The sequence below is a fragment of the Balaenoptera ricei genome, chromosome 3, assembly GCF_028023285.1.
Source record: "Balaenoptera ricei isolate mBalRic1 chromosome 3, mBalRic1.hap2, whole genome shotgun sequence".
Taxonomy (NCBI): domain Eukaryota; kingdom Metazoa; phylum Chordata; class Mammalia; order Artiodactyla; family Balaenopteridae; genus Balaenoptera; species Balaenoptera ricei.
Genome location: NC_082641.1, coordinates 125,027,139 through 125,054,691, shown reverse-complemented (window position 1 = coordinate 125,054,691; position 27,553 = coordinate 125,027,139). Strand labels below are relative to the sequence as shown.

Below are 27,553 nucleotides of genomic sequence, written 5' to 3'. Positions count from 1 at the left end.
TGGTGACACATGGTGACCAGACTTACTGTGGTGATCATTTTGCAATATATAAAAATGTGAAATCAATATGTTGTACACCTGAAACTAATATAGCATTGTATATCAATTATACTTCACAATATAAAAAAGATTGTCTCAATCGATTTTTTTCCTTTCCAACGGTAAAGACTTATCACTTGCCTTTCATGTGTTGAATACAGGAAGGCTCTGTTGAAGGTTTATGACATTATTTTCTTCCTACTCTGGTAAATGATTAAAGGAACAAGGAATTTTGAGTTTGCAGAAAAGAGTGTTTAAGAGATAGACTCACAGCCGTTGAAAACAAAATTATGGCTACCAACGGGGATAGCAGGTGAGAAGGGGAGAGATAAATTAGGAGTTTGGGATTAACATATACACACTACTGTATATAAAATAGATAAACAAGGACCTACTGTATAGCACAGGGAACTATACTCAATATCTTATATTGATGTAATGGAAAAGAATCTGAAAGAGAATAAATATATATGTATAATTGAATCACTTTGCTGTATACCTGAAACTAACACAACATTGTAAATTAACTATCCTTCAATAAAAAAAAGAAAAGAGTGTTTAGAATGGGCTTGATAGTTGTCTTCAGAAGTCTATATTTGAAGTACATTGTTTCCAATCTTAAGACAATTTTTGACCCCATGGCGACCTTCAGGAACAGCCTCTATTTCCTACTGTCTTTAGAGCAAAATTTCTTGAAATAGATGTCATTCTCTTTGTCTCCATTTTCTCACATTCTGTTCACTTTCTAACTTTATTTTTTTTGATAGATCTTTATTGAAGTCACAATACTGTGTTAGTTTCTGTTGTACAACAAAGTGAATCAGCCATATGCATATATATATCCTTATATTCCCTCCCTCTTGCTTCACCCTCCCACCCTCCCTATCCCACAACTCTAGGGCTTCGCAAAGCACCGAGCTGATCTCCCTGTGCTATGCGGCTGCTTCCCACTAGCTAACTATTTTACATTCGGTAGTGTGTATATGTCCATGCCACTCTCTCACTTTGTCCCAGCTTACCCTTCCCCCTCCCCATGTCCTCAAGTCCATTCGCTATGTCTGCATCTTTATTCCTGTCCTGCCCTTAGGTTCATCAGAACCTTTTTTTTTTTTTTTTAGATTCCATATACATGTGTTAGCATACGGTATTTGTTTTTCTCTTTCTGACTTATTCACTCTGTATGACAGACTCTAGGTCTATCCACTTCACTACAAATAACTCAGTTCCGTTTCTTTTTATGGCTGAGTAATATTCCATTGTATATATGTGCCACATCTTCTTTATCCATTCATCTGTCGATGGACATTTAGGTTGGTTCCATGTCCTGGCTAATGTAAATAGTGCTGCAATGAACATTGTGGTACATGTCTTTTTTGAATTATGGTTTTCTCAGGGTATATGCCCAGTAGTGGGATTGCTGGGTCATATGGTAGTTCTATTTTTAGTTTTTTAAGGGACCTCCATACTGTTCTCCATAGTGGTTGTATCAATTTACATTCCCACCAACAGTGCAGGAGGGTTCCCTTTTCACCACACTCTTTCCAGCATTTATCATTTCTAGATTTTTTGATAATGGCCATTTATTTTTTTCTGGGCTTTCTATCCTGTTCCATTGATCTATATTTCTGTTTTTGTGCCAGTACCATATTGTCTTGATTACTGTAGCTCTGTAGTATAGTCTGAAGTCAGGGAGTCTTACTCCTCCAGCTCCGTTTTTTTCCCTCAAGACTGCTTTGGCTATTCGGGGTCTTTTGTGTCTCCATACATATTTTAAGATTTTTTGTTCTAGTTCTGTAAAAAATGCCATTGGTAATTTGATAGGGATTGCATTGAATCTGTAGATTGCTTTGGGTAGTATAGTCATTTTCACAATATTGATTCTTCCAATCCAAGAACATGGTATATCTCTCTGTTTGTATCATCTTTAATTTCTTTCATCAATGTCTTACAGTTTTCTGCATACAGGTCATTTGTCTCCTTAGCCAGGTTTATTCCTAGGTATTTTAATCTTTTTGTTGCAATGGTAAATGGGAGTGTTTCCTTAATTTCTCTTTCAGATTTTTCATCATTAGTGTATAGGAATGCAAGAGATTTCTGTGCATTAATTTTGTATCCTGCAACTTTACCATATTCATTCATTAGCTCTAGCAGTTTTCTGGTGGCATCTTTAGGATTCTCTACGTATAGTATCATGTCATCTGCAAACAGTGACAGTTTTACTTCTTTTCCAATTTGTGTTCCTTTTATTTCTTTTTCTTCTCTGATTGCCATGGCTAGGACTTCCAAAACTATGTTGAATAATAGTGGTGAGAGTGGACATCCTTGTCTTCTTCCTGATCTTAGAGGAAATGCTTTCAGTTTTTCACTGTTGAGAATGATGTTTGCTGTGGGTTTGTCATATATGGCCTTTATTATGTTGAGGTAACTTCCCTCTATGCCCACTTTCTGGAGAGATTTTATCATAAATGGGTGTTGAATTTTTTCAAAAGCTTTCTCTGCATCTATTGAGATGATCATATGGTTTTTATTCTTCAATTTGTTAATATGGTGTATCACATTGATGGATTTGTGTACATTGAAGAATCCTTGCATTCCTGGGATAAATCCCATTTGATGGTGGTGTATGATCCTTTTAATGTGTTGTTGGATTCTGTTTGCTAGTATTTTGTTGAGGATTTTTGCATCTATATTCATCAGTGATATTGGTCTGTAATTTTCTTTTTTTGTAGTGTCTTTGTCTGGTTTTGGTATCAGGGTTATGGTGGCCTCATAGAATGAGTTTGGGAGTGTTCCTTCCTCTGCAATTTTTTTGGAAGAGTTTGAGAAGGATGGGTGTTAGCTCTTCTCTAAATGTTTGATAGAATTCACCTGTGAAGCCATCTGGTCCTGGACTTTTGTGTGTTGGAAGATTTTTAATCACAGTTTCAATTTCATTACTTGTGATTGGTCTGTTCATATTTTCTGTTTCTTCCTGGTTTAGTCTTGGAAGGTTATACCTTTCTAAGAATTTGTCCATTTCTTCCAGGTTGTCCATTTTATTGGCATAGAGTTGCTTGTAGTAGTCTCTTAGGATGCTTTGTATTTCTGTGGTGTCTGTTGTAACTTCTCCTTTTTCATTTCTAATTTTATTGATTTGAGTCCTCTCTCTCTTTTTCTTGATGAGTCTGGCTAAAGGTTTATCAATTTTGTTTATCTTCTCAAAGAACCAGCTTTTAGTTTTATTGATCTTTGCTATTGTTTTCTTTGTTTCCATTTCATTTATTTCTGCTCTGCTCTTTATGATTTCTTTCCTTCTGCTAACTTTGGGTTTTGTTTGTTTTTCTTTCTCTAGTTCCTTTAGGTGTAAGGTTAGATTGTTTACTTGAGATTTTTCTTGTTTCTTGAGGTAGGCTTCTATAGCTATAAACTTCCCTCTTAGAACTGCTTTTGCTGCATCCCACAGGTTTTGGATCATTGTGTTTTCATTGTCATTTGTCTCTAGATATTTTTTGATTTCCTCTTTGATTTCTTCAGTGATCTCGTTTATTTAGTAACGTATTGTTTAGCCTCCATGTGTTTGTGTTTTTTACGTTTTTTCCCCTGTAATTGATTTCTAATCTCAAAGCACTGTGGTCAGAAAAGATGCTTGATATGATTTCAATTTTCTTAAATTTACTGAGGCTTGATTTATGACCCAAGATGTGATCTATCCTGGAGAATGTTCCATGTGCACTTGAGAAGAAAATATAATCTGCTGTTTTTGGATGGAATGTCCTATAAATATAAATTAAATCTATCTGGTCTATTGTGTCATTTAAAGCTTCTGTTTCCTTATTAACTTTCTGCTTGGATGATCTGTTCATTGGTGTAAGTGAGGTGTTAAAGTTCCCCACTATTATTGTGTTACTGTCGATTTCCTCTTTTATAGCTGTTAGCAGTTGCCTTATGTATTGAGGTGCTCCTGTTTTGGGTGCATACATATGTATAATTGTTATATCTTCTTCTTGGATTGATCCCTTGATCATTATGCAGTGTCCTTCCTTATCTCTTGTAACAATCTTTGTTTTAAAGTCTACTTTATCTGATATGAGTATTGATACTCCAGCTTTCTTTTGATTTCCATTTGCATGGAATATCTTTTTCCATCCCCTCACTTTCAGTCTGTATGTGTCCCTAGGTCTGAAGTGGGTCTCTTGTAGACAGCATATATATGGGTCTTGTTTTTGTATCCATTCAGCAAGCCTGTGTCTTTTGGTTGGAGCATTTAATCCATTCACGTTTAAGGTAGTTATCGATATGTATGTTCCTATGACCATTTTCTTAATTGTTTTGGGTTTGTTTTTGTAGGTCCTTTTCTTCTCTTGTGTTTCCCACTTAGAGAAGTTCCTTAGCATTTGTTGTAGAGCTGGTTTGGTGGTGCTGAATTCTCTTAGCTTCTGCCTGTCTGTAAAGCTTTTGATTTCTCCATCGAATCTGAATGAGATCCTTGCTGGGTAGAGTAATCTTGGTTGTAGGTTCTTCCCTTTCATCCCTTTAAGTATATCATGCCACTCCCTTCTGGCTTGTAGAGTTTCAGCTGAGAAATCAGCTGTTAACCTTATGGGAGTTCCCTTGTATGTTATTTGTCATTTTTCCCTTGCTGCTTCCAATAATTTTTCTTTGTCTGTAATTTTTGCCAATTTGATAACTATGTGTCTCGGAGTGTTTCTCCTTGGGTTTATCCTGTATGGGACTCTCTGCACTTCCTGGACTTGGGTGGCTATTTCCTTTCCCATGTTAGGGAAGTTTTCGACTATAATTTCTTCAAATATTTTCTCAGGTTCTTTCTCTCTCTTCTCCTTCTGGGACCCCTATAACGTGAATGTTGTTGCATTTAATGTTGTCCTAGAGGTCTCTTAGGCTGTCTTCATTACTTTTCATGTGCAGATATATATTTTATATACATATATACGTGCACACACATATATAAATGTATATACAGATATCTGTGTGGATATAGGTATCTATATATAGAGACACAAATATATTTATGCCAGTAATTGATCTCTGTGACCAGAAACATGGGAACTGAAATCTCTGTGCCTGTTTCCTTACTTGTAAATGGGAATAATAATGCCGTAGGGTTTCTAAATCATGGAAATAAAGTCCCACAGTGCCCGGAATAAAAGTTTTGAAATTTTTCAGCTGCAGTGGTTATATTGTAATTATAGTAATGATGATGATCTAATTTTTTAAATATTATTTTTTTAATTTTATTTTTATTTTACTTTATTTTATTTATTTAATTCTTTTAGGCTGCGTTGGGTCTTTGTTGTTGTGTGCAGGTTTCTCTAGATGTGGCGAGCGGGGGCTGCTCTTCATTGTGGTGCGTGGGCTTCTCATTGCGGTGGCTTCTCCTGTTGCAGAGCACGGGCTCTAGGCATGCGGGCTTCAGTAGTTTCAGCATGTGGGTTCACTAGTTGTGGCATGCGGGCCCTAGAGTGAGGGGGCTTCAGTAGTTGCAGCGTGCAGGCTCAGTAGTTGTGGCTCGTGGGCTCTAGAGCACAGGCTCAGTAGCTGTGGCGCATGGGCTTAGTTGCTCTGTGGCATGTGGGATCTTCCCAGACCAGGGCTCAAACCATGTCCCCTGCATTGCACGCAGATTCTTAACCACTGTGCCACCAGGGAAGTCCTAAAATTATTATTAAGTGATAGGTTTATGAACTGCCATGAGAGATTAAAGAGGAGGGGGAATCAATACTAATTGAATCAAGCACCACAGATATTTTAGCCAAGCTTTAGAGGATGGGTACAATTAAAATCACTGGTACTTGTTTGGAAAGTAAGCAGTAGAAGGAAAAGAAGGGATCATGTAAGAAAAGTCATGCAGGTCCATGAATAATGAAAAATAAGATTTAAGAGTTAAGATGCAGCTAAGTCAAAGTCTTCAAATGTCAGGTTAAATATATGAGGCTCTGTCTCTCCAGTCTCCATCATTTTTCATACTAGCCAAACCGTGGGCACAGTATGTGAAAATCAACAGGTGCTCAACCAATATCCCCATTCCAGCCAATATTATCGGTACCACTAGAACAGTTCTCTTAAGGTTTGTTATCATTCTTTATTCAGGTGAATAATTTGTCCTTGAAACAAAGGAGAGTAGGTCATAATATATCTGCTTGAGTTCCTGATGATATACATACATGGATATGTACACAGAGAGGTAAAATGAAGGAGAGATTTACACAAGCCTAGGCCATGCAAACACATTAAATATGACTAATAGTCTAGCATAGTAGCAGAGTTGTTCCAGCCAATGCCCATCCCATCCCCTAGGGCAAACAGTATTTATTCTGTCAAGACATTAATCATATGAAGCTTAAATGCATTATCCATTATTCCAGTCCATAGCAGGAAGAGTTATATTATTACCAGCTGGCAATTATTATTTCAGGGGAGATGGAAGACAATATTTTTGTACAATATTTATTTACTTTTCTAGGTTTATTCTCACTCCAAACAAATATGTTATGATGTGCATTTTTATAGTTGAAGAAAATGATTTTCCCAGAGTCCTATCACAGTTGAAATGGCAGGCTTGTAATTGGAGCCAGGTTTGTCTCTTCATGTCCTCTTCAACTTGCTGCCTCCAAAGAGTCATTTTCCATCATAATTTTAGGGCGAGTTTCTAATTAGAATTTTATCTAAATTTTACAGCAATTAAGAAAACAAGAGTGGGGGACTACCGTGGTGGTCCAGTGGTTAAGACTCCGTGCTCCCATTGCAGGGGGCCTGGGTTTGATCCCTGGTCAGGGAACTAGATCCTACATGCCACAACTAAAGGTCCCACATGCCGCAACTAAGACCCGGTGCAGCAGAATAAATGAATGAATGAATGAATGAATGAATAAATAAATAAATAAATAATAAAAGACAGTCTTCACCCAAAAGAAGCTTACATATTAAAAGAAAAGAAAAGAAAACAAGAGTGCATGGGTCCATGGGATATCACTGTAGTGAACAGGTTTTCAAATTGCAGGTCAGGGTTGGTGAACTGTGAGATAGGACAGAATAAAAAGTACCAAAAATTATCGCATATAAAAAGGTTATGTTTGGGCTTCCCTGGTGGCGCAGTGGTTGAGAGTCTGCCTGCCAATGCGGGGGACACGGGTTCGGGCCCTGGTCTGGGAGGATCTCACGTGCTGCGGAGCGGCTGGGCCCGTGAGCCACAATTGCTGAGCCTGCGCGTCTGGGGCCTGTGCTCCGCAACGGGAGAGGCCGCGATGGTGAGAGGCCCGCGCGCTGCGATGAAGAGTGGCCCCCGCTTGCCGCAACTGGACAGAGCCCTTGCACAGAAACGAAGACCCAACACAGCCATAAATAAAAATAAATAAAAAATGAAACTTAAAAAAAAAAAAAAAGGTTATGTTTTATTTCTTAACAGTCTTACTTGTCTATACATATGTATGTATATACTAGGCCATAACACAAAATCTACTTTTTACTTTAGGTCCAGTCCAAATGTTTAGTAATCACTGTTTTGGAAAGAGCCCGGGCTTTGGCATCAGATGGGTCTAAATCTGAATATTTCACTGCTGCTATTATTATCTAAAGAGTTCCTGCTCCAAGATCCAATTCCCTCTCCTCAGACTACTTGTGAAACCAAAGAAAAACCCCTTTTCTCAAATATTAACTGCTCCCCACCCTTTACAGTGGCTACTGGAAACTTCCTATTGGCAACAAAACTACTATTTAAATTATGATTTGAGATAAAATTATGATTTGAAATGAGTAAAGAATAAAACTCTACTCATTCAAACTATATCTATAAATGCTTAGCCTAAACTCCATGAAGGCAGAAATGATATGCATTTTCCTAGCACTCAGGCACCAGAGCTTTCAAATAGTAGGGCTCTATGAATATTTGATTATAACAATAGTTGAATAAATAAAAGACTGAAGAAACCAATGAATGACTACTCTATATCAGGCACTGGAGACACAGAAATGAACAAGGCATAAATCTGGGTCTTCAAGAAAATCAGTATATACATGTACTACTTAATTCATGTTTTCAGTAAATATTTATTTAGAACCTACTATTTTCCAGGTACTTTGCTGCTACTACAGTAAACAAAAAAACCAACTCTGCTCCCTAAAGGTGAAGAGATATTACAGAATAATCATACAAACAGCTATAGAATAAAAGTTAAGTGCTATACAGGGTATCATGAAACGATAAAATAGCAAAGCTTAATTTAGATGCAGAAGAGAATTAGGGAAGACTCAGAAAAGCAGCTCCATGAGAAAATTTAGCCTGAATCTTGAGCGTTAAAAGCTGGATGCTTTTTCTCCCCCTCTATTATGAGGGAATAGAGAAAAGTCCAATGTAGCTTGACAGATTGAACAAGAAGGAAAATGGTGGGGGATAAAGTGAGAGAGATAGAAAGGAGCCATATCATTCAAATCAATCCTCCCTGAGGATTTTGAACAATGGGAAACTGGAGAGCGGCATGATCACATTTACACTCTATAAAGATCATGGAACTGTTCTATGGTGAATAGCTTTGAGGATGAAATAATGGTAGATGTTGTTGGGGAACTACCTGAAGGAAATTTCAGAAAGTCAAAGTGGAAATGATGGCATCATCTTAGATATGACAGTGTAAGGTAATGAGAAGTGTCCAGAATTGAGGTTATTTTGGACACAGAGTCAAGAAGAGAACTTGGTAACAAATTAAGAATGGAAGATGGTGCATGGTAAGGGCAGAGGGAGGCATCAAGGAGAACACTTAGGTTTTGACTTGCCCAACCAGTTGGAAGGAAAAGAAGCCATGAGGAGACTGAAGAGACAGATACTTGTGGTAAATGATTAAAACAGTAGTATAGAACATTAAATTTGAAGTGCCTATAGGATGTCCAAAATTGTCAAGAAGGCACTTAATATTTGATATGAAGATCAGAGGAGAGATATAGGAAAGAGATACATATTTGAGAAATATATATATAATTATATATATAATTTAAATAATGTGGATAAATGAGCTCACCTACAGAAATTGAAAAGTGAGGAAGGACTAGGACCCAGGACCAATACTTGAGAAACCAAGTCTTCACTCATTTGAGGAAGAAGAGTCAAAAGAGAGGATGGAGATGACATGAGGATGAAGAAGGTATGAGGAAATGTAGGAGACCGTGGAGTCATGAAACCCAAGAAAAGAGATTATACTGCATTTGATCAAGTTTGAAGAATTAGAGGTCAAGTGCTCTGAAAAAATGTTTATGGAACTAATCAACCTGAATTGGTGACCTAAACAAGATGGAGGAATCTAGGATGGTAAAGGTTGAAGCATCAGTGGAAGATGAGGGAGCTAGTTATATACACAAACAGTTTCAACAGTGTATTATGTATTATATTCAAGCATGTTCGAGATACCATGGAAACTCAGAATGAGCTGAGGAAGTTTTCCAATAAGAAACAGCATTCAAAGTGAATTTTAAAGACTTAGGAAGAATTCATTGTTGTGTAAGGGTAAAGAGGAGCCTTCTGGTTAGATGGAACAACATTTTAAATACTGAAAAAATAACACCAATAAAAATAATAGTGATGGATAATATTTCTAAATGTTTACCATGTGCCAGAAACTGTTCTAAAAGCTTCATATGTATTAATTCACCTCAACTATAAAATCAACCTCTTTCTTCCACTTTCACCATCATTTCTTGGTTGGACTATTATAATAGCCGAACATTAGGATTTTTTGCTGCTGTCGTTGCCTTAAAGTTTATTCTCATAGAGAACAGAAACCTTTTAGAAGGAATGTCATATCATGTCATTCTTCTGCCATAACTCTCCAATGGCTTTCCGTTGGTTAAAAACCAAAGTCCTTACTATGGCCTACATGGCTCTTCATTATCCAGGCCCCCACTATTTCCTTTATCTTACTGCCTATGTTTTTATCACTTTGCTCCAGCCAGACGGTCATCTTGGATGTTTCTCAAACACATCAGCAACTTTCTGCCTCGGAGACTTTGCACTTTCTATTCCCTCTGTCTGGAGTGCATGTTCTTGGATATTTGCACGATTCAGTTCCTCGCTTCCATGTTTCTGTTCAAATGTCAATCAGCAAGGCATTCTCTGACCAATCTGTGATAACTACCTCCCCAAACCTCTAGGTTTATCTTCTCTATTTTTTTCTCCATAATATTTATTATAATCTGATATACTTTATAATTATTTGATTACTTTTTTATTGCCTGTCTCCCCCAACTTAAATGCAATGGAAGCTCCATGAGGACAGGGGCTGTCATTTTCACTCACTGATCCATCCACATAGATGAGTACATACATTGACATACATCAAAACCTGGGAGGGTCTAAGATTATACCCTATACTTGGAAGCTGACATGTTAGCCTGCCACAGTTAAAGAGATGCTGGCAGAAGACACAGACTCCTGACTCAGAGAAAAGAGATATAATCATTCAATAGCAATAGCCAGACTGCCAGCATTTGCTCTGGTTCCCCAGGCCCAGCCTCCATAGGGTGACACAAAGAGGTCCAAGGGTACCTGCACAGAAAGCACAGTGTGTTACAAGGGAAGGATGCCAAGCTTTTAAAAATCCCTAATCTTGTAAATAGAGCTGCAGTGAACATTGTGGTACATGACTCTTTTGAATTATGGTTTTCTCAGGGTATATGCCCAGTAGTGGGATTGCTGGGTGGTATGGTAGTTCTATTTTTAGTTTTTTAAGGAACCTCCATACTGTTCTCCATAGTGGCTGTATCAATTTACATTCCCACCAACAGTGCAGGAGGGCTCCCTTTTCTCCACACCCTCTCCAGCATTTATTGTTTGTAGATTTTTTGATGATGGCCATTCTGACCGGTGTGAGATGATATGTCATTGTAGTTTTGATTTGCATTTCTCTAATGATTAATGATGTTGAGCATTCTTTCATGTGTTTGTTGGCAATCTGTATATCTTCTTTGGAGAAATGTCTATTTAGGTCTTCTGCCCATTTTTGGATTGGGTTGTTTGTTTTTTTGATATTGAGCTGCATGAGCTGCTTGTAAATTTTGGAGATTAATCCTTTATAGTTCAATGCTTCATTTGCAACTATTTTCTCCCATTCTGAGGGTTGTCTTTTCGTCTTGTTTATGGTTTCCTTTGCCGTGCAAAAGCTTTTAAGTTTAATTAGGTCCCATTTGTTTATTTTTGTTTTTATTTCCATTTCTCTAGGAGGTGGGTCAAAAAGGATCTTGCTGTGATTTATGTCATAGAGTGTTCTGCCTATGTTTTCCTCTAAGAGTTTGAGAGTGTCTGGCCTTACATTTAGGTCTTTAATCCATTTTGAGCTTATTTTGGGCTATGGTGTTAGGGAATGTTCTAATTTCATTTTTTTACATGTAGCTGTCCAGTTTTCCCAGCACCACTTATTGAAGAGGCTGTCTTTTCTCCATTGTATATTTTTGCCTCCTTTATCAAAGATAAGGTGACCATATGTGTGCGGGTTTATCTCTGGGCTTTCTATCCTGTTCCATTGATCTATATTTCTGTTTTTGTGCCAGTACCATACTCTCTTGATTACTGTAGCTTTGTAGTATAGTCTGAAGTCAGGGAGTCTGATTCCTCCAGCTCCATTTTTCTTTCTCAAGATTGGTTTGGTATTTGGGGTCTTTTGTGTTTCCATACAAATTGTGAAATGTTTTGTTCTAGCTCTGTGAAAAATGCCAGTGGTAATTTGATAGGGATTGCATTGAATCTGTAGATTGCTTTGGGTAGTACAGTCATTTTCACAGTGTTGATTCTTCCAATATACACTACCAAATGTAAAATAGATAGCTAGTGGGAAGCAGCCACATAGCACAGGGAGATCAGCTTGGTGCTTTGTGACCACCCAGAGGGGTGGGATAGGGAGGGTGGGAGGGAGGGAGATGCAAGAGGGAAGAGATATGGGGATATATGCATAGGTATAACTGATTCACTTTGTTATAAAGCAGAAACTAACACACTATTGTAAAGCAATTATACTCCAATAAAGATGTTTAAAAAAAATCCCTAATCTTTTTATTCTTTAAAAAATTTATTTTTATTATTATTATTTTTTTAAATTTTTTGTTGCATTGGGTCTTCATTGCTGTGTGCGGGCTTTCTCTAGTTGCAGCAAGTGGGGGCTACTCTTCGTCGCGGTGCGCGGGCTTCTCATCGCAGCGGCTTCTCTTGTTGCAGAGCACGGGCTCTAGACACACTGGCTTCAGTAGTTGTGGCTCACGGGCTCTAGAGCGCAGGCTCAGTAGTTGTGGCGCGTGGGCTTAGTTGCTCCGCGGCATGTGGGATCTTCCCAGACCAGGGCTCAAACCCGTGTCCCCCGCACTGGCAGGCAGATTTTTAACCACTGCACCACCAGGGAAGTCCCCCCAAATCCCTAATCTTTTAAAAAGGGCACTATGCCTGCCTAAACTTCACCCTGGTGAAAGATACTATCTTATTATACCCAACGGTAAACAAACCTCCCCTTTACTCCAGAGAGAGACACTATTCCACCTCCCAAGGCTGTTTGTTATACAAACCCTCTTGAAAAAGTTGTTTGAAACACAGGCAGTGTCTCTACCCATGAGACATGCAGAAACATGAGAGATAATTGAGAATTGTCTCCCCAAACCACACATGACAGACACAATGCATATTTTAAAATGAAAGACCAACACTTTGAGGTAGGTACTATTATTATTTCTGTTCTCAGATGAATATACTGAAGCTCAGTGAAAGTGAACTACTTGTCCAAGGACAAGGAGCTGGTAAGGGTCTCTGGTGAGCCCACTCTACCCTGGAGCACACACACACCTTAGGGAACTGAGTCCTCCCTACCTCTACCCTGTCCCTCTCTCAGCTACTTTAGGCTTTGTGAGTGGGTGACAGAAAAAGAGAGAAAAGAGAGAAAGAATAAAAAATGGAAAAGCTGAAGAAAAGGAAGAAAGAATGAAGGGAGTTTTTTAGATACTCACACCTGTTCATACACCCAGAACTACAGAGTACAAGGACCTTGGAGTTCACCTTACAGATGAGAAAACCAGGGCTTGAGAAAGGAAGGGCCTCTCCATAGTCACAGAGGAAGTTAGGGCAAGAACCAACTAACTAACCACTAGTCATCTCTTCCTGACAGTCTTTACCTTGCACATTTTAGGCCCACGGCATTCCTCTCACCTTGCTTACACTGGTGCTGTGCCCCAAACCTGGGGGCCAGGCTATGCTATGGAGTCAATCAATAACCAAGGAGATCTGTGACAAAGGGCAGGAGGTGGAGACTGGGATACCATCCTGCCTGTATGAAACTTCCAGCCCCAGGATTCTAGAGAGAAGTGGTAAGTTGAGTTCAGTTTTTGACTGAGCTCTGGAGCCAGCACTCCAGCCATGAAGGTAGCCAGCATCTTTCTTCTCACTGCCTTGGTCCTGTTGAGTTTATCTGGTAGGTGGCTTTGCATATTTTTCTGATTTAAGTAAAACCTTTTTGTCCTGTTGCTTTACTGACCACATTACTTTCTAGACTTAGAGTCTACTCTTGGACAGATCTTTGGGTCCCAATCAGATGAAATAAGATCAGTGGATGAGAATTATATATAGAAAGAAGGATTTTAACATAACACAGGAAAACAATTTTACTAGTGAGAACTGCCCAGACATGAAATGGTTTTCCCCAGGTGATGAGGCTGACTCTTTGTCAGAGATATGGTAGAAAAAAAAAGAGATTATTTCAATATCAAGTACACTTCTAACTCTGTAAATGTTTAAGGCCAATTTACAATTTTATGTTCTCATGGAATTGCATAAATAGGTAACAATGATTTCCAGTTATTCCAGTATAAAGGGCAGAGTTTGATTAAAATTTTTATTTTTGACCTACAGAGTATTTCTAGAAAAAATATTCCTCTTGAATAGACGGTATGTTTATATCTTCAGACTGTCTTAATAATGTTGACAGATGATCTGAACCCCTGGAATTGGCATCAGCTTCCTTTTTGTCTTTGGAGATGGTTAACACTTTTAACTTTTTATCAGATCTAGCAAAGAAACCTACTGACAGCCAAATCAGCACTTTGCGAAGAAAAGGAACAATACTATTTGTTATATTTGCTAAATATTTATGGGAGCAGTGGTCCCTTTTCCCCTTCTCATGCATATGAATTAATACATATGGCCTGTGGTGACCACCTGCTCATTAAATTTTCGACTCAACTAGATTCTAAAATTCAGTGGGACTCTCACCGCATCAGGTTCTGACTATTCCAGGGGACTTCTTCTCCAAGCCCCTAAGTGTCTCACTACTTTTCAATACATTTAGGTAGGAAGAACTTCCTTTAGATGACCTCAGGGATTGTTAGTATCAAAATCAAATCTCACCAACATTTCTTCCTCTGGATACTATCAAATTAGTTCTCCTTCCCTGCAGTGAGCTCACCCACAATCACCATCTCCTACACGATGTCAGCAAGACCTGCTATTTCCTAGAGAATGAAGCATGGCAATTTTAAGTATCTACCTGTAAATTCAAGAAATGTGAATTGAACTAATGGTCAGTATAATGCAATGGAGAGAAGGAGCTCTTTGGGAACTGAAGGTAAATTGTCAAAAGAGCTCCATTTTTAAAAAAACATTACTTACAAAAGAAGACTTACATGTAAGTGCAAAAGTTAGTTTTTCATCAGAAGACCTGGTTATTGCTAGTGTTCACAGCTAGTTATAGAAACTTTCCATATCTTCATCTATAAACTGAGATAAAGATACTTGTATTTCCTACATCACTGTGAGATCAACAAACTGGTTGTTACTACAATGTCAGTGAGCGTTCAGAAGGTATTTGCTCTGTGCCTGACACATTTGAAGCAGTAAGTACATCATTTCTATTTTCAAGGAAATGGGTCAACTTGTCTTAAATATCAAATTGAGATACTTTGATCCTAATCAAATTTTTGCGTAATTTTTTTGAGGTTTCAGCAGGCAGGGAGTGAATGGACACCAATGAGATATACTTGAAAAAAAATGGTAATAAGAAGGGGTGGGTGGTGGAAGAGGAAGCAGAGAAGTCACAGACTTAAATGGAAGCAGAAAATTCTGAATGAGAATACATCAGGCTTCTCCCATTCATGACCCAACTTGACATGTCTGATTTATGTTTTTTAGGTAGTACTAGAGCTAACTTCCTGGAAAGAGAGGTAAAGACAATTTTGTTAATTTTTATTTCTGGGGCTAAGACTGTTTGTTCCACACAAAGCATAGTCTAACTCACCTTTCAATTTAGCCTGAAGTTAATATGAGGAGTATGAATGCTGGCAAGACTTAACCCATTAAATGTGGATAGTAATTGTAGTTCCGCCACAGGCGCTTATGGTGAAGGACAAATTCACTGATAAACAGGCAATTTCTCTGTAGTCATATTATGCTTGCTGTGAAGGAGTTTTTATATATACTAGGGTTACCTGGTAGGACAAGGATTTTAAGTGGAAACCTTCTAAACATCACTCCAAGCAGCCTTTCCTCCTTACAGCCAGTTTGACCATGTTGGCATAAAGTTCTCTTCATCAACAAGGTGGAGCTCTAATTTATAATGAGCAAATAATAATAATAAACTAGGCTCTTCCTCTAGAAAAATATTCTCTATCTAACTTTTCCAGTTTTTCTTGTACTTATAATGTAAATTTCAGTAAATTTGGAGACCAGAGGAAGAAGTGTCCCTCTTCTCGTTACATTTATATTTAGTGGGAAGGCCGATGGCAAACCAAAAGTGTATAAGTAAATAAATTACTACATTGGTGATGTGTTATAAAGAAGTTCTGGTTCCATTAGAAACCTAGTCTAGTTAAATCAGGGAAGGTGCGCTAAGTCAGTGAGATTTATTTTCAGCCCTGAAGGATAAATGAGTGTTAGCAAAGGGAGAAGTAGGAGAGTAAAGTGGTTAAGAGCTAAAGCTCAGGACCTAGATTGACTGGGTTTAAATCCTGGATCCAGTAATTATTAGGTGTGTGGCCTTGGGTGATTCAATCTCTTTGTGCCTCACTGTCTTTACCAGAAGAACAGTATAATAAAAAGTTCATAGGATAGTTGTAGAGTTTAAACATAATAATACGTGAAAAGCACTTAGGACAGTGTCTGCCCTGTGAAAGTCATTTGATAATTACTAGTTCTTACTGACAGTAGAGAAAACAGGCTGTGCAAAAACCCCAAGGGTAGAGGGCACCGCGTGTCTTTAATTGACTTAGAGAAGACCAGCATGACAGGACTACCATGTGCAAGGAAGAACATGTCCCAAGGTGTGGCTGACCTGAGAGAGCCAGCACAGGTAGTAATTGTAAATTTGAACATTATCTCACTCACTTTATTCAAACCTCACAACGCCATGATGAGATAGGTAGGGAAACAACATCATTTCCGCTTTGCAAATGAAGTGACTGTGGTTCAGAGACACCAAGAGATTTACCAATGTCACACAGCTTGCAGATAGCAGAGGCCTTACTTAAAACCAGGTTTTCTGACTCCAAATTTTGGATTCTTCCTCCTGGAACACTTAGTATCACTCTCCCAATCACAATCATGCTTCCATCTTTAAGCCGATCAACTCCAGGGAGATTTTAGAGACTTTGCTATAAATTCAAAGAATGAAAAATGATGGGAAATGATTCTGTTTCATTCCATTTTTAGGCTAAATGTACAAATGAAGTGAGTGGATGTCCCAAGATTTATAACCCTGTCTGTGGGACAGATGGAGTTACTTATTCTAATGAATGCATGTTATGTATTGAAAATAAGTGAGTACAAACTTGAATCTCTTTTAAAATACATGTTTTAAGCTAGAAGTCTTCAAATTTTTACATATATTATCCTTTTAAGCCTCAAAGAATATACCAATAACATTAATCTCACCATGAGAGAAACAAAATACCTAGTTTTCCCCCAAACAATTCTTGATTTCTTTTTCTCCGTATTATATATGTTATGATTATATATAGAGGTGTGCATGTGTGTGTATGTGTGTGTGTGTATTATGATAGAAAGTAGTATTTATTATGTCAAGCACATGCGAGGCACTTAATATTCACAATGACTCCATGAGGTAAATAATACTAAGCTTATTATACCCATGAAGAAATTGAGACTCAGTTAGTTTAAATAACTTACTCAAGATCACCCAGCCATGAGTGGCAGATCTGGTACAAAATCCTTGCTCTTTCCACTATAAAGTCAGGTACTAGCCTAAATATTTGTGAGATCCAGAAGAAAATCCAACATGCTTTGTCTCCCAGTTTGCTTACGCTCAACGCTAACACGGTGTGGTCAATGGTAGTATAAGCAAAGTGCTCTGAGAGCACAAAATGAAAAAGAACTAATTGTGCCTGCTAGGATTTGGAAAAGTTTGAGGTTTTCTCTAGGACATAAAGAAGGAGAGAGAGGCATTTCAAGATGAAGAAAAAACTGAACAGAAGTGAGAAAGGAATTAATAACATGGTGCTGTATAAAAGGTGTTAAAGAAAGGACAGTGGGCTAGAGGAAGGAAAGTGTTTGAATGTTTCTTTCAATTAATTAAAAAAAAATCACTTCTATGAAAAAAACACAACCTTTTATAGCGAACAAGAGATAGTCTGGATTTTTTAAAGACCACATACCCAAAATACCATTATACTTAAAAATTCATTCTTGGGCTTCCCTGGTGGTGCAGTGGTTGAGAATCTGCCTGTCAATGTAGGGGATACGGGTTCGAGCCCTGGTCTGGGAAGATCCCACATGCCGCGGAGCAACTAGGCCCGTGAGCCACAGTTGCTGAGCCTGCGCGTCTGGAGCCTGTGCTCTGCAACAAGAGAGGCCGTGGTAATGAGAGGCCCGCGCACCGCGATGAAGAGTGGCCCCCACTTGCCGCAACTAGAGAAAGCCCTCGCACAGAAACGAAGGCCCAACACAGCCATAATAAAATAAATTAAAAAAAAAAAAAAAAAGAATGAATGAAGAAAATATTAAAAAAAAAAAAAAAAAAAATAAAAAAAAAAATAAAAAAAAATAAAAAAAAAAAATAAAAAAAAAAATAAATAAAAAAAAATAAAAAAAAAAAAATAAAAAAAAAAAAAATTAAAAAAAAAAAAAAAAAAAAAAAAAAAAAAAAAAAAAAAAAAAAAAAAAAAAAAAAAAAATTCATTCTTGGTGATAGCAATGATTGTGTTCACTAAAGCCCTAAAGTATGCAAATATGAATTACATAGATTAGGTGACCAAAAACATATTTTTGTAATAGTTTATGTAATACTTTATTTATGGATGTGAGACCTAGCCTCAGTGGAGTTTCTGAACTGATTGTAGGTGGGTAGGTGATGGGAATTAGACTCAGGTACTCAGAGAAATAAATTCGCCACAGATTTTCTGTCTTACTCAGCTGCTGAACACTTACGTGCCAAGCACTGTGCCAGTGTCCTCTGCTTTCCTAGTGGATATAACTAAAAGAAAATAGCACAAATAAGGTAGCTTCTTGTAACTTGTGACAAATGCCATCAAATGAGGTGTGAGCAACATGCTACAGGAGTGAAGGAAAAATACAGATTGCTTCTTACTGAAAGGGTCAAGAAAGGATTCATGAAAAGGGTGTCATTTAAACTGGACTTTGCATTTTCATAGCATCACAAAAGCGCTCCAGGTTAAATAAAGGTGTAGAATGATCAAAACAAATAAAAGAGATTCCACAAGCGACCCAGAAAACTCTGTTATTTTGGAACTGATGTGGTATTAAGACTTTGATTTAGGTTCAAATGACTGCATGCATTCCGCATCTCTAATTCCTTGTACCGTGCACCCTCTTCTTGGTCTGCTTTAAGTCATTTCAGAAAATTCTCAGTATTTAACAAGGATTGTGGAAATAGGTCCCCAGGGAGAAACATCTAATATCCTGAAGTTTTAGGCCCAAAACATTGGATGTTCTGCTTTTCCAAAAAAATTTCCACATTAAAGACTTGTAAAAGGAACTTGAAACCACGTGTTAATTTTCTCATGGCCTATGTTCTTGACATTAAGGTCAAACATCATATTTCCATCCAAGGGGAGGAGAAAGCAACACAACAGCCTTGAGACTTGGGCAATTTCCAAGTGCCAAGATCAAAAGGCCCAGTATTTAGAGTGAACCATTGGAAAAATATGAGCATAGAGCTGGGACACCCTGTTTCCTTAGACTTTAAAACCTACCAGTTCTACCTGCTCTTTCTATTCTTTTAAAATTATGTAAATATGGGAGCAACATTTGAATGCCAGAAAATGTAACTTCTCTTCCTATATTTCTCTGATAAGAAAACAGGTCTAGAGGGAAAATGTGTCTTTTTCAAATGCAACATATTTTCAAATGTACCATTTTGCCTTTCCTCTACTGCCCATTAAAAGCCCCAAACAAATACATTGTATGGTTAACTACAGCCAGGCTCTGACCTTAGTTGTTGAGCTTTGAGATGGGTAGACAAACAAGGGCTTGCATCTCCTTGATCATTAAGTGCTTAGCAGATATATTCAGTAAGAACTTTTTTTCTAATTCCTGTATGTCTTCTTAGGAAATCTATACTGGCAAATTCTTCTCTATAGACTAGTATTCTCCTGTAGAACTTTCTGCAATGACAGAAATGCTGTCCAATATGGAGGCCTCTAGCCATGGTACCAGCACTTAAAATGTGGCTACTATAACTGAAAGCCTGGATTTTTAATATTACTTAACTTTAACTGATTTAAATTTGAATAGTTATATGGGATAGTGAACAGCACAGCTATGGAAAATAAGCCAATCCGTGGGCTCTGTCTAGATGCTAACTAAAGCAGCTATCATATGGGACAAGGATATAATTTCCTTTTGCAAGATCTCACAGATGAGAATCCCCAGAGTTCTAAGGCAAAGGATCAATCAATTAGAAGGTCCTGAAGTAGCCCAGGCACCAGCTAAGATGGAGACCTGGTGGCTAGGACAATGACGTCAGAAGGAAAAGAAGCAACAATGGATTAAAGATTAATTTCAGAAGCTTTTTATAACTCCCTGCTACATCTGTAAACTCTGTAAGGACGGACATTTTTCCCTTTTGTTGTATCCTTAAGGTATGTTATAGTTCTCAATCAATATTTGAGGAGTTAATGAATAAGTTAATGAGTAAATGAATAAGAGAAATAGAAATGGAAATGAATCTCAAACCTCTCTATTTTAAATAAAGCTGATCTTGTTTCCTTGTTTTTCTCCCATTGTCACGTTTTATCAGCAAAGTTTAAGCTGATTTTTTCCCCCCAATCTCTTCTATAGGAAACACCGGATTCCTGTCCTCATTCAAAAGTCTGGGCCTTGCTGAAAACCAAGTTCTGAAATCCCATAAGAACACTATGATGCGGTGGCTGGCCTGATTGCTGAATAAAATGCATCTAAACACTTCCTGTTGCTCCCATATGCTTTTTCCTCAAAGGCACGTTTGATTATACTGGGGACGGAGGATGGAGGCAAACTCAGCATAAACCAAGTTTTACAAAATACAGCAATCCTGTAATTTTGGACAGGGTTTCCTTCATGCTTTTTCCTTCCCCATCTTCCTCACATTCTGAGGACTCTGTCTCAGGAAATGCGATTGCAGATATTAAGTGACAGGACATGATCGATCATGAATACATGTAATCCCATGAGGACTAGACTAGCATTTTAAGAAACAGTTGGAAAACTCTCAGTCCAGAAACGTTGCCCGTCACCTTTCACCGACTGAAATAATTCCTTTAGAGTTCCTTGGGATTTAACTGAGCATCTATTGTGCCTGGCACTGGTCTAGGTACAGAGGCATATGATTTTGAAATGCTGCCTGTCTGGTGAAACAGAGTTTAGTCTTAAGATTTTCCATATATCTCACAATGTAGATTTCAGGTGAGACACGACTTTTTCAAAGAGGCTCTGAATCATTGAGGAGACCAAAAAAGCTACATTTTCTCAACTATGCAGGGGAGGAGCCTCTGCATTCAGCCTTAATTCTCCCCCAGCAGAGGCCATTCCCTACTAGTTACTGAGGTGAGTAGCAGTGATGTAGAGCTCCCCATTTTCCCTGGTAGCCTGAGGACTATATCTCAGCCTTGACTTGGAGATCTGCTTCTTTGGGTCTGACAGGTTTGTGCTGAGATAACCAAAGAAGAACTAAGACCTCATTGTGAATTAACTTTTACCACCAAACCATCCCCAAGAGATGATGTGCCATGGAAGGAAGGGACTACAGACCAGATGAACTGATCACGAGGCCGCTGTGTAGTTCACTTTGCTTTACATATGAGCCACAATAACCCTGTAAGGTTATCCTTATCTTGTGAGTAAACTTAGAAAAGTTAAGTAACCTGACTAATATCACCAGCAAATAAGGTGGCAAAGTTAGGCTTTTAATTCAGGGCTGACTCCAAATCTAATGCTTCCTAGTCTAAACCACAATCACCCCAGGTGGACTATTCCTTCCCGATTTCTTTCACAGGAACTTTAGGTAACATCCTCATATTAAATGGCCTATGTGTTTATAGTCAGGGACAGCAAATAAGGTAGAAATAATGATGTGCCTCAAAAGTAGAAAAGTTGGGCTTCCCTGGTGGCGCAGTGGTTGAGAATCTGCCTGCCAATGCAGGGGACACGGGTTCGAGCCCTGGTCTGGGAAGATCCCACATGCCGCAGAGCAACTGGGCCCGTGAGCCACAATTACTGAGCCTGCGTGTCTGGAGCCTGTGCTCCTCAACAAGAGAGGCCGCGACAGTGAGAGGCCCGCACACCGCGATGGAGAGTGACCCCCGCTTGCTGCAACTAGAGAAAGCCCTCGCACAGAAACGAAGACCCAACACAGCCAAAAATAAAAAAATAAAAAAGATTAAAAAAAAGTGGAAAAGTATCTATAATCACAAACAAAGAGAAGGAGAAGCAGCTTGAATTCCTAAACTCATACAAAGAAGCAGCCCAGAATGGAGAAGTGGGTAGAGGGTTAAATGAACCTGAGATGCATCAGGTTCCCTGATAAATGGTGGAGAATACGTCACCCACTGAACCAAAGGTAGCCAATAAAATCTGTGCCACACATGCAAAACACAGTTGCCTGACACTCTTAAGGGTTAGGTTAATTTCTTGTGATATTCAGAATATACAAGACTTGAGGTTTAAATCTGACCACTAGGGGATGCTGTGGTCTACCAAGTGACTCAGCCAAACCACCACCTCACAGTTCAGGTAAGTTATGAATGCAAGATGGCTTCCAGCATCTTGTCTGTGATGCTAGAGGACATTTCAAGGACAACGCTAAGCTTAAGGAACTTGGACATAGTAAATGGATTTAAACATTGAATGCTAGAAATTTTCGTGTCTAATTGTACCATATTACAGGCCTGGAGAGAAGAGGTTTGGAGATTACAGGCAGAGACAATACATAAACCCAGATTGTCTGCCTTTAATGGTTCTGCTCTCTTTCCAACCTGTTAATAAACTTAGGCAACCCACATTTCTGCCTGGCCATGCCCCCAAACTGTTGCCAAGTCAAGTTCTCAGGACCCAAAATAAGACAAACAAGAGGCAATAGCTGCCCCTGGGAAAGAAAGGATGGACAACCAATGGTACCTGAAAGCAAATTCACAAGTCACACAATTCAAGGATCTGAAACTGAGCAGGATCCTGTGGGGCCCTCCTGGGTACAAATCCTTTCCCTGTCCCCCATTTCTTGCTTGCAGGAAGAGGGCTTCAGGCTCCTAGACCTTCCCTGAGTTCCAAAGAGCACATTCAAACAGTTGGTGATCAGGAAAGTAAGAGAATGCAGAAACAAAGGCGGAGCGATCAAGAAACTATAGTGCAGTGATTAAAGCCGCGAACTCATTCCCCCTCAAGGGATATACTTAACAGTATCTTTGAGTTCTTCTGCAGGAACTAAAGCCCCCATCCAGGTGGAGGATGGTAACTTCAGGCTGAGCACAAGATTCCTGGAGCACCTCCCTGTTACCTCACCAACAACCAATCTGTAGAAAGTCACACCCCCTATAGCCCTCATCCCAAATTTTACCTATAAAAATTTCTCCCTGAGAAGCAGCGGGGAGTTTGGGGGGTTTTGAGCATAAGCCACCCCATTCTCCTTGCTTGGTCCTGTATTAAGCCTTCCTCTGCTCCAGACTCCGACATTTTGGTTTATTTAGCCTGTGTGTTGGGCACAGGATCTTGTGTTCGGTAACAGATTAAAATCTCACAAATGTTTTTCCCGCCAGTCTGGATTTGGAAAGGAAGGGACAAAATGAAATTTTACCTTCCTCTCTCGACTAGGCACCACAGAGAGAAACAGAGATGGGCCAGCTGACTTCGGTAAGGATTCTTACCCTTGGCCGGCTCCTGCAGGATTTCCCTGGATCCTGTCTGTGGGTTCCAGAGAGAGTGGGGTGTCCCAGTGGGTTTTCCCTCTACCCTTCATGGTGAGCGCTTGGCTGAGACTCCATTTTCTCCAGGGCGCGTCATACATGAATAATCTTGTCTAGGTTCAAAGTTCTCCACTGCGGCCATTGTAATTCATGTTTATCTTTGGTAAGCTTAACCTGCTCATTCAGCCTTCAAACAAAATTTTATTCGCCCGAGGCGTCACTCCGGACCAGTTCAGCGTAAGTCGGACCAAGTCTGAGCCGGGACCCGGTCTAGTTTCGGAGTCGGTCCCGTCCATCACCGGAAACAGTCCGGTCTCTATGTCCGTTGTATCCCAACTCCGGCCAGTTTCAGAACCCAGGCCAGGGGGAAAAAATGCTCAAAGTCTGAAAGTTCTTAACACACAAGGCATGGATGGAGGATTGGAGTGAATTTACCCACCACCTCCAGAGGCGGCGAGAAAGCCGCGACTCAAGGGGCTCTGCAGGTACCTTCACTGCTGTTTCTCGTCCCCCTGAGGGCTGTCGAGGGTCTCCTTGGGTTCCCTCTTCTGTCACCAGACCTGTGAAAAGATAAACTGAGGCTTTTTTTTTTTTTTAATTTTTGTCTGTGTTGGGTCTTCGTTTCTGTGCGAGGGCGTTCTCCAGTTGCGGCGAGCGGGAGCCACTCTTCATCGCGGTGCGCGGGCCTCTCACTATCGCGGCCTCTCTTGTTGCGGAGCACAAGCTCCAGACGCGCAGGCTCAGTAATTGTGGCTCACGGGCCTGGTTGCTCCGCGGCATGTGGGATCTTCCCGGACCAGGGCACGAACTCGTGTCCCCTGCATTGGCAGGCAGGCTCTCAACCACTGCGCCACCAGGGAAGCCCAAACTGAGGCATATTAAAAATTTTAAGTTTGAGCAAAAATTGATTCAAATCGGGCAGCATCCAAACTAGCAGACAGGAAGGAGCTCCAAGGGTCAGTGCAAAATGGCATTTACAGCCAGAAAGGAGGGGGGACAAGGAAGTTACTAGACAAAAAGCAGATTGGTTATTGCAAAGTCACTTTCCTTTAGGGGATGGCAGGGGTCTAGCAGGCAGATTATTTAACTAATGCTGATTAGGCGATTTCTGATCTACTAGTTTAAGATTCCATTTCTCGGAATGGAAACTATAATTCAGTTAAGTCTTGGTTTGGTGGCGTGGGTCTTAGCATAAGCAACTCCATTTGGGGCCTGTTGCCTTATTTTTAACAGAACCATCAGAAAGCATGTGGATTACTGTGTTCATGTCTGGTTGGTTCATTTTTTAAAAAGATATTTACAACTGGAATATGTTTAGAGGAGACAGATAACCATGATAGATAAGAATTTGAAACTTTTTCCTATGATAGATGGTTGAAAGAAGTAGGAAACTTTCGTTTGAGGAAAGGAAAACCCTTAGAAATCTGGTGAGTCTTTTCAAACAATTTAAGAGAGAGAATGTTAACACCATGAAAGCAGAAACTTTGTTCTTTTTTTATTGCTGTATTACAGGCTGGAAGACAGTACCTAACATCTAGGAGGTGCTCAATTAATATTCTTTTTGTTACATAAATGAATGAGGAAGAGGAATAAACATGCTCTTGTTGGCCCTAAAGGGTAGAATTTAGAATAATTGCGTAGGGATTAAAGGGAGATTGATTTGGGTTCAGTAGAAAAGCATATAGTATAATGGTTAAAATCAGGGGCTCTGATTTAGAGTGCCTGGGCTGGAATCTGGTTTTACCACTATTTAACCATGTGTCCTGGAAAGAGGCAGAGGATTTCTCAAAGTCTCAGTTTTCTCATTTCTAATATAGGGTTAATAATAACAAGTCCCTCTTAGGGCAATCAGTACAATGCCTGCTCTACAGTAAGTGCTCAAGAAGGACTATTATTATCGCTGTTGTTATTGTTCATCTCATAACCCTTCGAGCTCACTAAAAAGGTCTCCTGGTACATGAACATTTCCCTGATAGGAGGAGCTTTGCTTCTTCAGGTAACAATTCACTGCATTATTGAATTGTTACCTTCTGGAATAGATTCCTTAACTGGATACAAGATTAGACTAAAATCACTCTGCTTTTAACTGTAGAAAATTCCAAGGTTATAAACCACACCCCCAAAACAAGAACTCAAGGGTAGTGACTGAGAATAAGTTTTGTGGAAGGAGAAGGGTTTTGTGGCCATGGTGGAAAATAAGGTAGTAAACCCAACTTCCACTGTTAGTTCCTCATCCCTGGGGAATTAGGAATGCAGGACAATTTCCTTTACTGGTTTCAGGGTATTTGAAATATAAAGCTATCAAACAAAAATAGTATACAAAAAAATATTTTTGTCCCATTGAAGAAGTAAACTTGTTTGAAATAAAACATTTTTTAAAAGTATTTTTAATAGTTTTTAAATAGTTTTTAAAACTATGATGATTTTTAATAGTTTATGAGCCTCCTGAGAAATAGGAACATGAGGAACATTGAAACTTTTATTTCCATTTCTCTTGCCCAATTTATCCCCTAAAAGCCTTTACTTATTCCAACTAAGTAAAAATAAAATGTATTTGCATAATAAAGGAAGCAATTACATAAAAAGGCGCAAAGCTCTTACATTTCAAAGCTCTTACATTTTTTTTTTTTCCGGATTCTTAACCACTTCACCGCCAGGGAAATCCCTAGGAATTTGCATTTTAAGCCAGCTAAGCATCTGATGGGCTTGGGGGTTGGAGAACCTACTTGCGGGTATTTGGGCAAAGGTAGGGACCTCTGAACAGTTTTCTTGCCAAGAGGGTGCTAGACGCATGGGGAGAAATATTGAAAATGGGGATGGGAAAAAAACTTATACTGAGTAAATATAAAACTTATACTGAGTACTTAGCACTGCCAACAATTTCCTTTGTTTTTTTTTTTAAATTTTTATTGGAGTATAGTTGTTTTACAATGTTGTATTAGTTTCTGCTGTATAGTGAAGTGGGGTTCCCTGTGCTATACAGCAGGTTCTCATTAGTTATCTATTTTATACATATTACTGTATATATGTCAATCCCAGTATCCCAATGCATCCCACTCCCGCCACTTTTCCCCCCTTGATGTCCATACATTTGTCCTCTACATCTGTCTCTATTTCTGCCTTGCAAACAGGTTCATCTGTACCATTTTTCTAGATTCCACATATATGTTAATATACGATATATGTTTTTCTCTTTCTGACTTACTTCACCCTGTATGAGTCTCTAGGTCCATCCACATCTCTACAAATGACCCAATTTCGTTCCTTTTTATGGCTGAGTAATATTCCATTGTGTATAGGTACCACATCTTCTTTATCCATTCGTCTGTCGATGGGCATTTAAGTTGCTTCCATGACCTGGCTATTGTAAATAGTGCTGCAGTGAACATTGAGGTGCATGTGTCCTGTTTTGTTTTTTTTTCACATCTTTATTGGAGTATAAATGCTTTACAATGTTGTGTTAGTTTCTACTGTACAACAGCTATATGAATCAGCTATATGTATACATATATCGCCATATCCCCTCCGTCTTGAGGCTCCCTCCCACCCTCCCTATCCCACCCCTCTAGGTGGTCACAAAGCACCAAGCTGATCTCCCTGTGCTATGCTGCTGCTTCCCACCAGCCAGCTATTTTACATTCGCTAGTGTATATATGTCAATGCTACTCTCTCACTTCAACCCAGCTTACCCTTCCCCTGCTGTGCCCTCACATCCATTCTCTACATCTGCGTCTTTATTCTGGCCCTGCCACTAGGTTCATCAGTACTGTTTTTTAAATTCCATATATATGCGTTAGCATACAGTGTTTGTTTTTCTCCTTCTGACTTACTTCACTCTGTATGACAGTCCATCCACATCTGTACAAATGACCCAATTTTGTTCCTTTTTATGGCTGAGTAATATTCCACCATATATATGTGCCACATCTTCGTTATCCATTCACCTGTTGATGGACATTTAGGTTGCTTCCATGTCCTGGTATTGTAAATAGTGCTGCAGTGAACACTGTGGTGCATGCATCGTTCTGAACCATGATTCAGAAAGGTATATGCCCAGTAGTGGGACTGCTGGGTCACATGGTAGTTCTATTTTTAGTTTTTTAAGGAACCTCCATACTGCTCTCCATAGTGGCTGTATCAATTTACATTCCCACCAACA

General features: G+C 39.1%; 1 protein-coding gene across 1 annotated transcript; it reads left to right on the top strand.

Annotated features, from left to right (window-relative positions):
• The first annotated feature begins 318 nt into the window (after positions 1 to 318).
• Positions 319 to 20,425, top strand: SPINK1 (serine peptidase inhibitor Kazal type 1). Its single transcript, XM_059919543.1, has 5 exons — positions 319 to 352; positions 13,185 to 13,470; positions 15,183 to 15,210; positions 16,694 to 16,800; positions 20,300 to 20,425. The coding sequence occupies exons 2-5, from the start codon at positions 13,412 to 13,414 to the stop codon at positions 20,343 to 20,345; spliced, it is 240 nt and encodes a 79-aa protein (XP_059775526.1). The 5' UTR covers positions 319 to 352; positions 13,185 to 13,411; the 3' UTR covers positions 20,346 to 20,425.
• The last annotated feature ends 7,128 nt before the right edge of the window (positions 20,426 to 27,553 follow it).

What these genes read in the sequence shown, in the direction of transcription:
- SPINK1 (XM_059919543.1), top strand. Translation starts at nt 13,412, where the DNA reads ATGAAGGTAGCCAGCATCTTTCTTCTCACTGCCTTGGTCCTGTTGAGT. An exon ending in CTGTTGAGTTTATCTGGTAG is followed by an intron (nt 13,471 to 15,182) that starts GTGGCTTTGCAT and finishes TTTTTTAGGTAG; the next exon opens with TACTAGAGCTAACTTCCTGG. An exon ending in CTAACTTCCTGGAAAGAGAG is followed by an intron (nt 15,211 to 16,693) that starts GTAAAGACAATT and finishes TTCCATTTTTAG; the next exon opens with GCTAAATGTACAAATGAAGT.